We start from the raw sequence: 12395 nt of genomic DNA, 5'->3' as shown, positions 1-12395 counted from the left end.
TGCGCGCGTCGGCTTCATTGGTGCGCTACTGCGCATGCCCCCTGTCTTCTCCATTCCCCTCCCTCCTCCCTGGCGCGCGCTGCCTCTTTGCAAAACAGCCGTGTGTTGTCAACAAAGCGTTGTTTTTCGCGGAAGCTACAGTTCGCGTAGTTAAAAATGGACCGTTGGTTAAAAAGTGGTTCGTTCAAACGACAAAGGCCTACAGATGAAGAGGAAGAGAATGCATTTGATGTTCAAGCAAGTAAGTCAGTGACTCTCAAACCAAGCTTGTCGGTGTCCATTGAACCTAAATCGTTGGCGTCCCTTGAACCTAACCCTTCCAAGATCAGTGTTAAGCTTACTGGAAAAATTATATAACTGTATACTGATGGAGTGCTCTGTTGTAACTGTAAAAAACGTATAAATATAAAATATAAAAAGACTCTTAATTTGGCGCTCACTTTTTAATTTTAGGATTAGGAATTAATGGGGGTCCTCGTCACAATAGCGGCTCGATGAGGGGTCCTCGAGGAAATTTTGTTGGGAACCCCTGCCCCACCCCGACCCCGACCCATTCCCGCCGCACGGCTGCCACCTGGAGGGCCAGAGCCCTACGCATCCCAGTCTGGCCATAGGGGCGTCCAGGGGGGGGGGCTGCCCGCCCCCTGTTGCGACGCCCCTGCGCGGGGCCCGCACGCCTCCGGAACAGCTGAGAGGTGCGCCTGGCTCGGCCTCCGCCGCGCCTCTCGGCGGGCGTAGTGGCGCCCCTGGTGGCCTGGCGCCCCGCGCCACCGGACCTGGCTCTAGAGACGGCCCTGCTTCAGAGCAGGGGGATTTCGTAGGAGAGAGTTTAGGGGGTTCATTTCGCGGCCGCAGAGTTGTAGCCCCGCCCACATTCCCACTTTGTGGCCCCTCCCCTCCCGTGCCTTGGCCCTGCCCCTGAACGACCATGGCTTGCCCCCCCCTTAGTTTTGATCCTGGGTACGCCCCTGCCGTAAGCCTGCAAGGGCAGAGGGCTGCCTTGCTTTCGATTGTATGCAAACTGCTCTTGGGAAGCTGTTTTGCGGAAGAGGAGAAGGGTACAGATGCTCCACTTAAATGCAGATATCCACATGCCCTAGCCTGCCCGACCCCCCCACCCCCCACCCCCCACCCCAAAGGTCTGCCCCCAGAATTATGCAAGAGGGCTTACTCGCATCTCGGTCTGTCGCGAGACCGTGCTGCTTCTTGGTGATGTCAATGTACAGGATGTCTGCGGAAGCCATGCTGAACTCGCTGTTGCTTAGCTTGCTGTTCCTGGGGGCAGGAAAAGAGAACTGTGAGGGAATCGTCCCGGGGAGGGAGAGCAGACTCCCAAGGGCACCATGAACTAGATCATAGAATCATAGAACTTCCTGACAGTAAGAGCTGTTCGGCAGTGGAATTTGCTGCCAAGGAGTGTGGTGGAGTCTCCTTCTTTGGAGGTCTTTAAGCAGAGGCTCGACAGCCATCTGTCAGGAATGCTTTGATGGTGTTTCCTGCTTGGCAGGGGGTTGGACTGGGTGGCCCTCGTGGTCTCTTCCAACTCTACGATTCTATGATTCTATGATCTTTATCAATGACTTGGAAAACTGTGAGGGAATCATCCTGGGGAGGGAGAGCAGACTCCCAAGGGCACCATGAACTAGAATCATAGAATAGAATCATAGAATCGTAGAGCTGGAAGAGACCTCGAGGGCCATCCAGTCCAACCCCCTGCCAAGCAGGAAACACCATCCAAGCATTCCTGACATATGCCTGTCAAGCCTCTGCTTCAAGACCTCCAAAGAAGGAGACTCCACCACACTCCTTGGCAGCAAATTCCACTGCCGAACAGCTCCTACTGTCAGGAAGTTCTTCCTAATCATAGAATCCTAGAGTTGGAAGAGACCACAAGGGCCATCCAGTCCAACCCCCTGCCAAGCAGGAAACACCATCCAAGCATTCCTGACATATGCCTGTCAAGCCTCTGCTTCAAGACCTCCAAAGAAGGAGACTCCACCACACTCCTTGGTAGCAAATTCCACTGCCGAACAGCTCCTACTGTCAGGAAGTTCTTCCTAATGTTGAGGTGGAATCTTCTTTCTTGTAGCTTGAATCCATTGCTCCGTGTCCGCTTCTCCGGAGCAGCAGAAAACAACCTTTCTCCCTCCTCCATATGACATCCTTTCATATATTTGAACATGGCTAACATATCACCCCTTAACCTTCTCTTCTCCAGGCTAAACATACCCAGCTCCCTAAGCCGTTCCTCATAAGGCATCGTTTCCAGGCCTTTGGCCATTTTGGTTGCCCTCTTCTGGACACGTTCCAGCTTGTCAGTAACCGTCTTGAACTGTGGTGCCCAGAACTGGACACAGTACTCCAGGTGAGGTCTGACCAGAGCCGAATACAGTGGTCCTATTACTTCCCTCGATCTAGATGCTATACTCCTATTGATGCAGCCCAGAATTGCATTGGCTCTTTGAGCTGCTGCATCACACTGCTGACTCAGGTCAACTAAAGCAGCTCTTGAGGCAAAAGGCAGAAGCGCTATGGGGAACCTTTTTTTCTTTACCTTTATGTTCTTGTCTTTTTTATATATATATAATATTTATTATTATTATTAGAATTTTCACCAAAATAACAACAATATATAAAGAAAGAAGAAAAAAAGACAAAAAGAAAGGGGGGAAAAGAACAAATAACAATAAAACAACAATTCTCATATCACTTCACATGGTATAATGCAGTGATGGTGAACACGCAGAGCCCTCACTTCTGGCACGCGCCCCATCGGCCCATTCGCGCTCTTGTTGTCCCCCCCCCATTTCTTCTCCCGCTCCTCCTACAGCTTGCCTCCGCTGTTAAAACCCGGATCCTTGTTGTTGTTGTTGTTGCTGGTAGCCAGAGATTGGTTTTTCTAACCTTTTGGGGCACCCCTCAAAAAAGCAAAGCTACTTTTGCGCACACACCCCAAAAAAACCTCCCAAACTTTGATCAGCAGCTCCCCCCCCAAAAAAAACGCTCAACAACAACTGGGCACTTTGTGATAAATAAATAAATAAATAAATAAATAAATAAGGGTTTTTTGGTTTGGTTTGGTTAAATAATTAGTTTTTGGTTTCTTAAATAAACCAAATACAGATACAGTGGTACCTCGGTTTATGAACACAATTGGTTCCGGAAGTCTGTTCATAAACTGAAGCGTTCATAAACTGAAGCGAACTTTCCCATTGAAAGTAATGGAAAGTGAATTAATTCGTTCCAGACGGTCCACAGAGTAAGCGTTCATAAACTGAAGCAAACTTTCCCATTGAAAGTAATGGAAAGTGGATTAATCCGTTCCAGACGGGTCCGCGGAGTACTTAAACTGAAGCGTTCATAAACTGAAGCATGGGTGTAATTGGTTCCGGAAGTCTGTTCATAAACTGAAGCGTTCATAAACTGAAGCAAACTTTCCCATTGAAAGTAATGGAAAGTGGATTAATCCGTTCCAGATGGGTCCGCAGCGTTCATAAACCGAAAATTCATAAACCGAGGTGTTCATAAACCGAGGTTCCACTGTATATATATATATATATATATATATATATATATATATATATATATATATATATATATACACACACACACACACACACACACACACACACTGTATATTCCTGCGTATAAGACTACTTTTTAAAGCCAGGAAAATCTTCTCAAAAGTCGGGGGGGTCGTCTTGTACGCCGGGTCGTATTTCTTATACGGCGAGTATATCCCAAACTCTCTATTTTAACTGGAAAAGTTGGGGGTCGTCTTATACGCCCAGTCGTCTTATACGCCAGAATGTAAAGGTAAAGGGGCCCCTGACCATCAGGTCCAGTCGTGTCCGACTCTGGGGTTGCGACGCTCATCTCGCTCTATAGGCCGAGGGAGCCAGCGTTTGTCCGCAGACAGCTTCCGGGTCATGTGGCCAGCATGACAAAGCCGCTTCTGGCGAGCCAGAGCAGCGCACGGAAACGCCGTTGACCTTCCCGTTGACCTTAGCCTGGAGAAGGGAAGGTGAAGGGGCGATATGATAGCCACGTTCAAATATATGAAAGGGTGTCCTATGGAGGGAGGGAGAAAGGTTGTTTTCTGCTGCTCCAGAGAAGCGGACACGGAGCGATGGATTCAAACTACAAGAAAGAAGATTCCACCTAAACATTAGGAAGAACTTCCTGACAGTAAGAGCTGTTCGGCAGTGGAATGTGCTGCCAAGGAGTGTGGTGGAGTCTCCTTCTTTGGCGGTCTTTAAGCAGAGGCTTGACAGGCATATGTCAAGAATGCTTTGATGGTGTTTCCTGCTTGGCAGGGGGTTGGACTGGATGACCCTTGTGGTCTCTTCCAACTCTAGGATTCTATGATTCCCGCCGGATCGGTCCCTATTTATCTACTTGCACTTTGACGTGCTTTCGAACTGCTGGGTGGGCAGGAGCCGGGACCGAGCAACGGGAGCTCACCCCGTGGCAGGGATTCGAACCGCTGACCTTCTGATCAGCAAGCCCTAGGCTCTGTGGTTTAACCCACAGCGCCATCTGGGTCCCTGTACGCCAGAATATACGGTATATCAATTATACCTTTTTGTTATTTAAACTATAAATATCGCGAAATTGTGGGGTTTTTTTCTCGACGTGACACACCCCCCGAGTTATGCTCGTTTTTTGGGCGAATTTTGACACGCCAAGCTCAAAGGGTTGCCCATCGCTGGTATAATGTGGTTCTTTAACACATTTATAGTTAGCAAATTCTAAATCATTTCAATCACCTTACATTATGTTCTTGTCATGGGTGTAGCCGGGGGGGGGGGGTCAGTGCCCCTCCCCAGATCAAGTCAAGGTAAAGGGACCCCTGACCATTAGGTCCAGTCGTGACCGACTCTGGGGTTGCGCGCTCATCTCGCATTATTGGCCGAGGGAGCCGGCGTACAGCTTCCAGGTCATGTGGCCAGCATGACAAAGCCGCTTCTGGCAAACCAGAGCAGCACACGGAAACCCCGTTTACCTTCCCGCTATAGCGGTTCCTATTTATCTACTTGCATTTTGACGTGCTTCCGAACTGCTAGGTTGGCAGGAGCTGGGACCAAGCAACGGGAGCTCACCCCGTCATAGGGATTCGAACCGCCGACCTTCTGATCAGCAAGCCCTAGGCTCAGTGGTTTAACCACAGCGCCACCTGGGTCCCCCCCCCCCAGATCAAGTAAAACAATATAAATACTTAACTAACTGACCGATCGCCTCGGTTCTGCCCCCCCAAGTCCTCCCCCCCCATCAAAAATCCTGACTATGCCCATTATTCTTGAGAATGTATTTTATTTTAGAAGCTAACTGGGGGGGTATTGGTTTGTTCTGTTCTTGTTTTTATTATGTATTTTGTATGTTGTGAACCACCCTTCAAATATATGAAAGGATGTCATATGGAGGAGGGAGAAAGGTTGCTTTCTGCTGCTCCAGAGAAGCGGACACGGAGCAATGGATTCAAACTTCAAGAAAGAAGATTCCACCTCAACATTAGGAAAGAACTTCCTGACAGTAAGAGCTGTTCGGCAGTGGAATTTGCTGCCAAGGAGTGTGGTGGAGTCTCCTTCTTTGGAGGTCTTTAAGCAGAGGCTTGGCAGGCATATGTCAAGAAGGCTTTGATGGTGTTTCCTGCTTGGCAGGGGGTTGGACTGGATGGCCCTCGTGGTCTCTTCCAACTCTACGATTCTATGATTAGGAGGAACTTCCTGACAGTAAGAGCTGTTCGACAGTGGAATTTGCTGCCAAGGAGTGTGGCGGAGTCTCCTTCTTTGGAGGTCTTTAAGCAGAGGCTTGGCAGGCATATGTCAAGAAGGCTTTGATGGTGTTTCCTGCTTGGCAGGGGGTTGGACTGGATGGCCCTTGGGGTCTCTTCCAACTCTATGATTCTATGATTCTACCCTGAGATCTATGGATGAAGGATGGTACCGTATATGCCAGCATATAACGTGACTGGGCGTATATGACAACCCCCTAATTTTCAAATTAAAATATAGAGTTTGGGATATTCTCTATATTTTAAGGTACTTGCGATTTCTGGCACAGCGGGGACTCGCCAATCGCCTTCTGAGGATGTCCTTGTGTCCATACATGCTCAGAAGCCGTTTCTGGCACCGCTCGGCAAGTCCCGGTTTAGCGCAGCGTGCGGGGGACTTGCCGAGCGGGCAATACCCGGCGTGTAATACGACCCCCGAATTTTGAGACGATTTTCCGGGTTTAAAAAGTCGTCTTATACGCCAGAATATATGGTATACAGTGGTACCTCGGGTTACGAACGCGATCCGTTCCGGGTCGCAGTTCGTAACCCGAAAAGTTCATAACCCGAAAAGGGCCCAAACCGCCGTTTTGCGCATGCGCAAAGCGCTATTTTCACTATTTTCGCGCTTTGCGCATGCGCAAAGGCGCGCGGCGCTTCTGCGCACACACGCGCGGCGAAAATACTTCCAGGTTTGCGAAGTTCGTAACCCGGGTTGTTCGTAACCCGAGGTGTTCGCAACCCGAGGTACGACTGTATGACTTTTAATAATAATAATAATAATAATTTTTATTATTATTATATAATTATTATTATTATATATTATTATTATTATTATTATTATTATTATTATTGGGGGGGCTTTTGGTACTGGTCTCCCTCACCTTTACTTCTTATTTCTCACTTGATTTTTTTTTTTTAAGACAGAAGCCCCAGGTTCAAATCTCACCTCAGGCCCAGCTGAGTATATGGTATACTGATGGTCTCTCTGCCTCAGCCCCACCCACCCATAAGGTTACAAAATGTCCGCGTTTCCCGGGGACAGTCCCCGGATTTACAAATCAGTCCCCATACAAAATCCATTGAAGCTGAAAAGTGTCCGCGGATTCATGGCAAAAAAAATCTGCTAACCATTTTGGGGCAGGCTGCCCTTGAAAGTGGAGTCTCCATCTTCCTAAACATTAGGAAGAACTTCCTGACAGTAAGAGCTGTTCGGCAGTGGGATTTGCTGCCAAGGAGTGTGGTGGAGTCTCCTTCTTTGGAGGTCTTTAAGCAGAGGCTTGACAGGCATCTGTCTGGAATGCTTTGATGGTGTTTCCTGCTCGGCAGGGGGATGGACTGGATTGTTAGCATAAATCCTCTGCATGGCACAGATGCTGCATGTGGCTGAATGTTTACTTTATATGATTGCTGTAACTTTCCCACACAGGAGCTCAAGCTGTAACCTGATCTCCTGTCATGTGATGTTCTTTGTTCTGTTTCTACTTTCGCTTTCTTTTGAACTGGAGAGTGATGGCTGAACACACACTCTCTGAATAAACGCAGATTAGCACCTACGATTGTTTGCTGTCTTCTTTACCGAAGCCAGTGGCAGTAGTAAGAATATTGGTGGTTTACACCCCAATATTCTAACATGGATGGCCCTTGGGGTCTCTTCCAACTCTACGATTCTATGATCCCCCTCACCTTATAAACATCCGGAAGCCCGTGGGTCCCAATTTCGTCGTCCCCTTCACGCCCAGGAAACGGATGAAGAGAGCCGCAATCCGCTCGACCAGCCGCAGATAGTCAAATTCCTTTGCGAGCTTCGGGTACAGCTCCCTGAGGCAAATGGAAGGGAACTTGGCTTCTGACGTCTTGCTGTCATCCAGCTCTGGCCCTTCTTCCAGCAAATCGTTTTCCCTCTCCCATTCGGCCTCTGAAACCTCGGCTCTGCGGGCCAAACAGCAACACAAAGATCGCATCAATGCACCTTCATCGCTTCCCATCTCACGGCTGTCGCTGCCATGATGCCATCCGAGAAACGACCATACATAGCTGCCAAGTAGCCCGTTTTCCCCGGGAAACCCCCGTTTTTACTTACCTTTTCCCGGTGGTCCCCCGTATCAGTTTTGCTGTAAAGATTTAGTTGCGGTCCTGCTCCCCTCCTTCCTTGCCACTCCTTCCATCCCAGCTACATTGTACTTGCTCCAGCTAATATTAGAACCAATAGTCCTTAGCATAGCTACCAAGTACCCCGTTTTCCCCGGGAAACCCCCGCTTTTACTTACCTTTTCCCGGCGGTCCCCCGTATCAGTTTTGCTGTAAAGATTTAGTTGCGGTCCTGCTCCCCTCCTTCCTTGCCACTCCTTCCATCCCAGCTACATTGTACTTGCTCCAGCTAATATTAGAACCAATAGTCCTTAGCATAGCTGCCAAGTACCCCGTTTTCCCCGGGAAACCCCCCGTTTTTACTTACCTTTTCCCGGTGGTCCCCCGTATCAGTTTTGCTGTAAAGATTTAGTTGCGGTCCTGCTCCCCTCCTTCCTTGCCACTCCTTCCATCCCAGCTACATTGTACTTGCTCCAGCTAATATTAGAACCAATAGTCCTTAGCATAGCTGCCAAGTACCCCGTTTCCCCCGGGAAACCCCCGTTTTTACTTACCTTTTCCCGGTGGTCCCCCGTATCAGTTTTGCTGTAAAGATTTAGTTGCGGTCCTGCTCCCCTCCTTCCTTGCCACTCCTTCCATCCCAGCTACATTGTACTTGCTCCAGCTAATATTAGAACCAATAGTCCTTAGCATAGCTGCCAAGTACCCCGTTTTCCCCGGGAAACCCCCCGTTTTTACTTACCTTTTCCCGGTGGTCCCCCGTATCAGTTTTGCTGTAAAGATTTAGTTGCGGTCCTGCTCCCCTCCTTCCTTGCCACTCCTTCCATCCCAGCTACATTGTACTTGCTCCAGCTAATATTAGAACCAATAGTCCTTAGCATAGCTGCCAAGTAACCCGTTTTCCCCGGGAAACCCCCGTTTTTACTTACCTTTTCCCGGCGGTCCCCCGTATCAGTTTTGCTGTAAAGATTTCGTTGTGGTCCTGCTCCCCTCCTTCCTTGCCACTCCTTCCATCCCAGCTACATTGTACTTGCTCCAGCTAATATTAGAACCAATAGTCCTTACCATAGCTGCCAAGTACCCCGTTTTCCCCGGGAAACCCCCGTTTTTACTTACCTTTTCCCGGTGGTCCCCCGTATCAGTTTTGCTGTAAAGATTTATTTGCGGTCCTGCTCCCCTCCTTCCTTGCCACTCCTTCCATCCCAGCTACATTGTACTTGCTCCAGCTAATATTAGAACCAATAGTCCTTAGCATAGCTGCCAAGTACCCCGTTTTCCCCGGGAAACCCCCGTTTTTACTTACCTTTCCCCGGCGGTCCCCCGTATCACTTTGTCTCCCGTTTTTCTCCTGCCGGTGGCCATTTTTTCCCCCTGATTTGCCCTTCTACGGGCACAAAAAATGCCCGCCGCCGGCTTCAAAACTAAGCTTCTACGCATGACCGGAAGTGCATAGACACGACCTCCGGTGTCGCCCCGCCCATGGCCGCCGCCGACACCGGAAGTCGCGTCGACGCACTTCCGGCCATGCGTAGAAGCTCCTCTTGAAGCCGGCGGCGGCCATTTTGGGTGCCCATAGAAGGGCAAAGCGACGTCGACGGAACTTCCGGTGTCACACGGCTGCCGGTCCCGGATTCTGCAGTCCGGGACTTGGAAGGTAAGGGTTGGCCACTGTGGGAACAGAATGCTGGGACTGGTAGGCCCATGGCCTGATCCATGAGGCTCTTTGTATGTCCTTATTATGCTTTGAGGGCTTCTGAGCTCAGAATCCGTGGTGTGGCTCTTTGCTCTGGCAGAACAACTGAGGGCAAAGTCCTCTGGAGCAGACCTGCCTGGAAGTGGGGAGAGGGGGCCAGTGAGAGAGGGGGTGTCTGCTCCACAGAATTACAGTGGCACCTCTACTTACGAATGTTTCGACTTACGAATGTAGCTCCGTCCGCCATCTTGGATGCGGTTTAGATAGGATTTTTTCTACTTACAAATTTTTAGATAGGGTTGCTTCGACTTACGAATTTTTTCTCCCAATGCATTCCTATAGGATTCGACTTACAAATTTTTTCCTTCTTTCTTTTTCTTTTTTTCAACATCGTCCACGCCTAGCGGGTTTTTTTATTGTATTTTTATTTTTTTCCACATCATCAGTTTATTTCCCCCCCCAGAAAACATTTTATTTTGTATTTCAAAATATTACAAATCATGTTAACACAAAAATGAAAAAAGGAAATGAAAGAGAAAAAAAGAAAAAAAAGAAATTGATAATCATAAATCATATAGATCAAGGAAAAAAACATATAAAATGGAAAATCATATAAAATTCAACATATTCTACACAAATGAAAATAGAATCAAACATTAAACTGAGGCAGAATTTCAGATGGAAACCAAACATGATAACAAAGAAAAATTTCTAAATCAAAATTTCCTGCATCCCACCACCCATCCCTCCACCCACCATGCGTGATTTAGTACTTCCAGCCGTACTTTGTTCTGCGCCTTTCATGTTCTCTCAGTCATTTGTATACCTAATTCCTTATTGTAGATCTGTTAATAAAGCTTATTTGTCTGAGTCTTCAAATGGCTTCTGCAAGCGAGGGATTTTCCACCATTGTCATTACATAATTTCTATATTTCCCCCAATCTTTATTTCTTATTTCCTCATTAATTCCCTTAATTTCAGCATTTTTTGTAGCTGAATTATAATATGTTAACAATTTTTTCTGCCAGTCCTGTTTGGTCGGTACCTTATTGCTTTTCCAATTTGAACCAATCAGATTCCTAGCTGCTGTCGAAGCATACATTACAATGCTTCTATCTTTTGGCCGAATTTCGTCATGAAGTATACCACGGAGGAATAACTCTGGGTACTTTTTAAATGAATATTTGAGAATTTTTTTCATTTCTTTATATATTATATCCCAGTAAGGCTTAATTTCACTACATCTCCACCATATATGAATATAGCTGCCTATCTCTTTTTGGCATCGCCAGCACTTCTCGTCAGTTCCTTTGTACATTTTGGCTAATTTTTGCAGGGTTAAATGCCATCTATGTTGCATTTTAATTAGATTTTCTTTAAGCTCGTAACTTGGCGTATAATTCATGTCTCTATTCCATTTTTTCTCCCAATGCATTCCTATGGGATTCGACTTGCAATTTTTTTTTCGACTTACGAATGTGCGTTCGGAACACATTAAATTCGTAAGTAGAGGTACCACTGTAAATCGTCTGACTGGCACAACAGCGGGGTCCGATTGAGCGAGCAAAAGGTCAAACCACACGGAAGGGCTTGCAGCGACGCGCGGAAATAAAAAAAAGCAGCGCTTCGTTGACATCCTAATGCCTGACCCCAATACATTCGTTTCTCTTAATTCTGCCGCTTGCGACAGATCTCCCTTTCAGAAGGGATCACCAGCCGAGAAAATATTAAGGACTTTTCGAGGAAGGAAGAGGAAGGTTGGAGTGGGGAGAGGGAGGGAATCTCAATTTGAACAAAGCTGATGAAAATCCCAAAGACTGCTTATCTTATATACATGATTGCTAATTTATTAATGCCCCCCCCCCACACACTCTCCATGTCTGCAAAATATCCTCTCCAGTCTCAGTGGCCTTAATCTTTATGCTAATGCGCTTCCTCCTCCACCCCCTTTCTTGGTCCCTCGGCTACATTTCCAACTGCTAATTAAAGGCTTTGAGATTTACATTGGGGGTGGGGTGGGGGTGGGTAGATGCCCAAACGGGAACTGTCAAGTTCAAAGCCAGAATCCGGGACCGGCAGCCTCGCATATAGGCAGAGCACCCTTAGGATATTTCATTCCCGGAGAAAATGGTTCTTAAAACAGACCATTGTCACTTCCCCTCAGATTAACGGCAACGTAGGTTAGGTTTCTTATACATAGTCAGATCATTGAATCATAGAATCATAGAGTTGGAAGAGACCACAAGGGCCATCCAGTCCAACCCCTTGCTCACTACAAACTTGCTCACTACAAACTTGACCTGAGTCAGCAGTGTGATGCAGCAGCTCAAAAAGCCAATGCAATTCTGGGCTGCATCAATAGGAGGATAGCATCTAGATCTAGGGAAGTAATAGGACCACTGTATTCTGCTCTGGTCAGACCTCACCTGGAGTACTGTGTCCAGTTCTGGGCACCACAGTTCAATTAGGAGACTGAGAAGCTGGAACGTGTCCAGAGGAGGGCAACCAAAATGGTCAAAGGCCTGGAAACGATGCCTTATGAGGAACGGCTTAGGGAGCTGGGTATGTTTAGCCTGGAGAAGAGAAGGTTAAGGGGTGATATGATAGCCATGTTCAAATATATCAAAGGATGTCATATAGAGGAGGGAGAAAGGTTGTTTTCTGCTGCTCCAGAGAAGCGGACACGGAGCAATGGGTTCAAACTTCAAGAAAGAAGATTCCACCTCAACATCAGGAAGAACTTCCTGACAGTAAGTGCTGTTCGGCAGTGGAATTTGCTGCCAAGGAGTGTGACGGAGTCTCCTTCTTTGGAGGTCTTTAAGCAGAGGCTTGACAGCC

At 47.6% G+C, this 12395-nt stretch overlaps 1 protein-coding gene across 2 annotated transcripts in view; it reads right to left on the bottom strand.

Annotated features, from left to right (window-relative positions):
• The window catches only part of LOC132591455 (tubulin polyglutamylase TTLL11-like), a 48597-nt gene that overhangs the window by 5887 nt on the left and 30315 nt on the right, over positions 1 to 12395 (bottom strand). For both annotated transcript variants that reach the window (XM_060270080.1, XM_060270078.1), the window contains exons 6-7: positions 7460 to 7705; positions 1172 to 1275 (exon numbers count right to left, since the gene is read on the bottom strand). In XM_060270080.1, coding sequence (XP_060126063.1) covers positions 1172 to 1275; positions 7460 to 7705 — 350 coding nt within the window. The remainder of the gene's footprint in view (positions 1 to 1171; positions 1276 to 7459; positions 7706 to 12395) is intronic.

Source organism: Zootoca vivipara, chromosome W (assembly GCF_963506605.1).
Source record: "Zootoca vivipara chromosome W, rZooViv1.1, whole genome shotgun sequence".
NCBI classification, from domain to species: Eukaryota; Metazoa; Chordata; class Lepidosauria; order Squamata; family Lacertidae; genus Zootoca; species Zootoca vivipara.
This window is presented reverse-complemented; position numbering and strand designations above follow the sequence as displayed.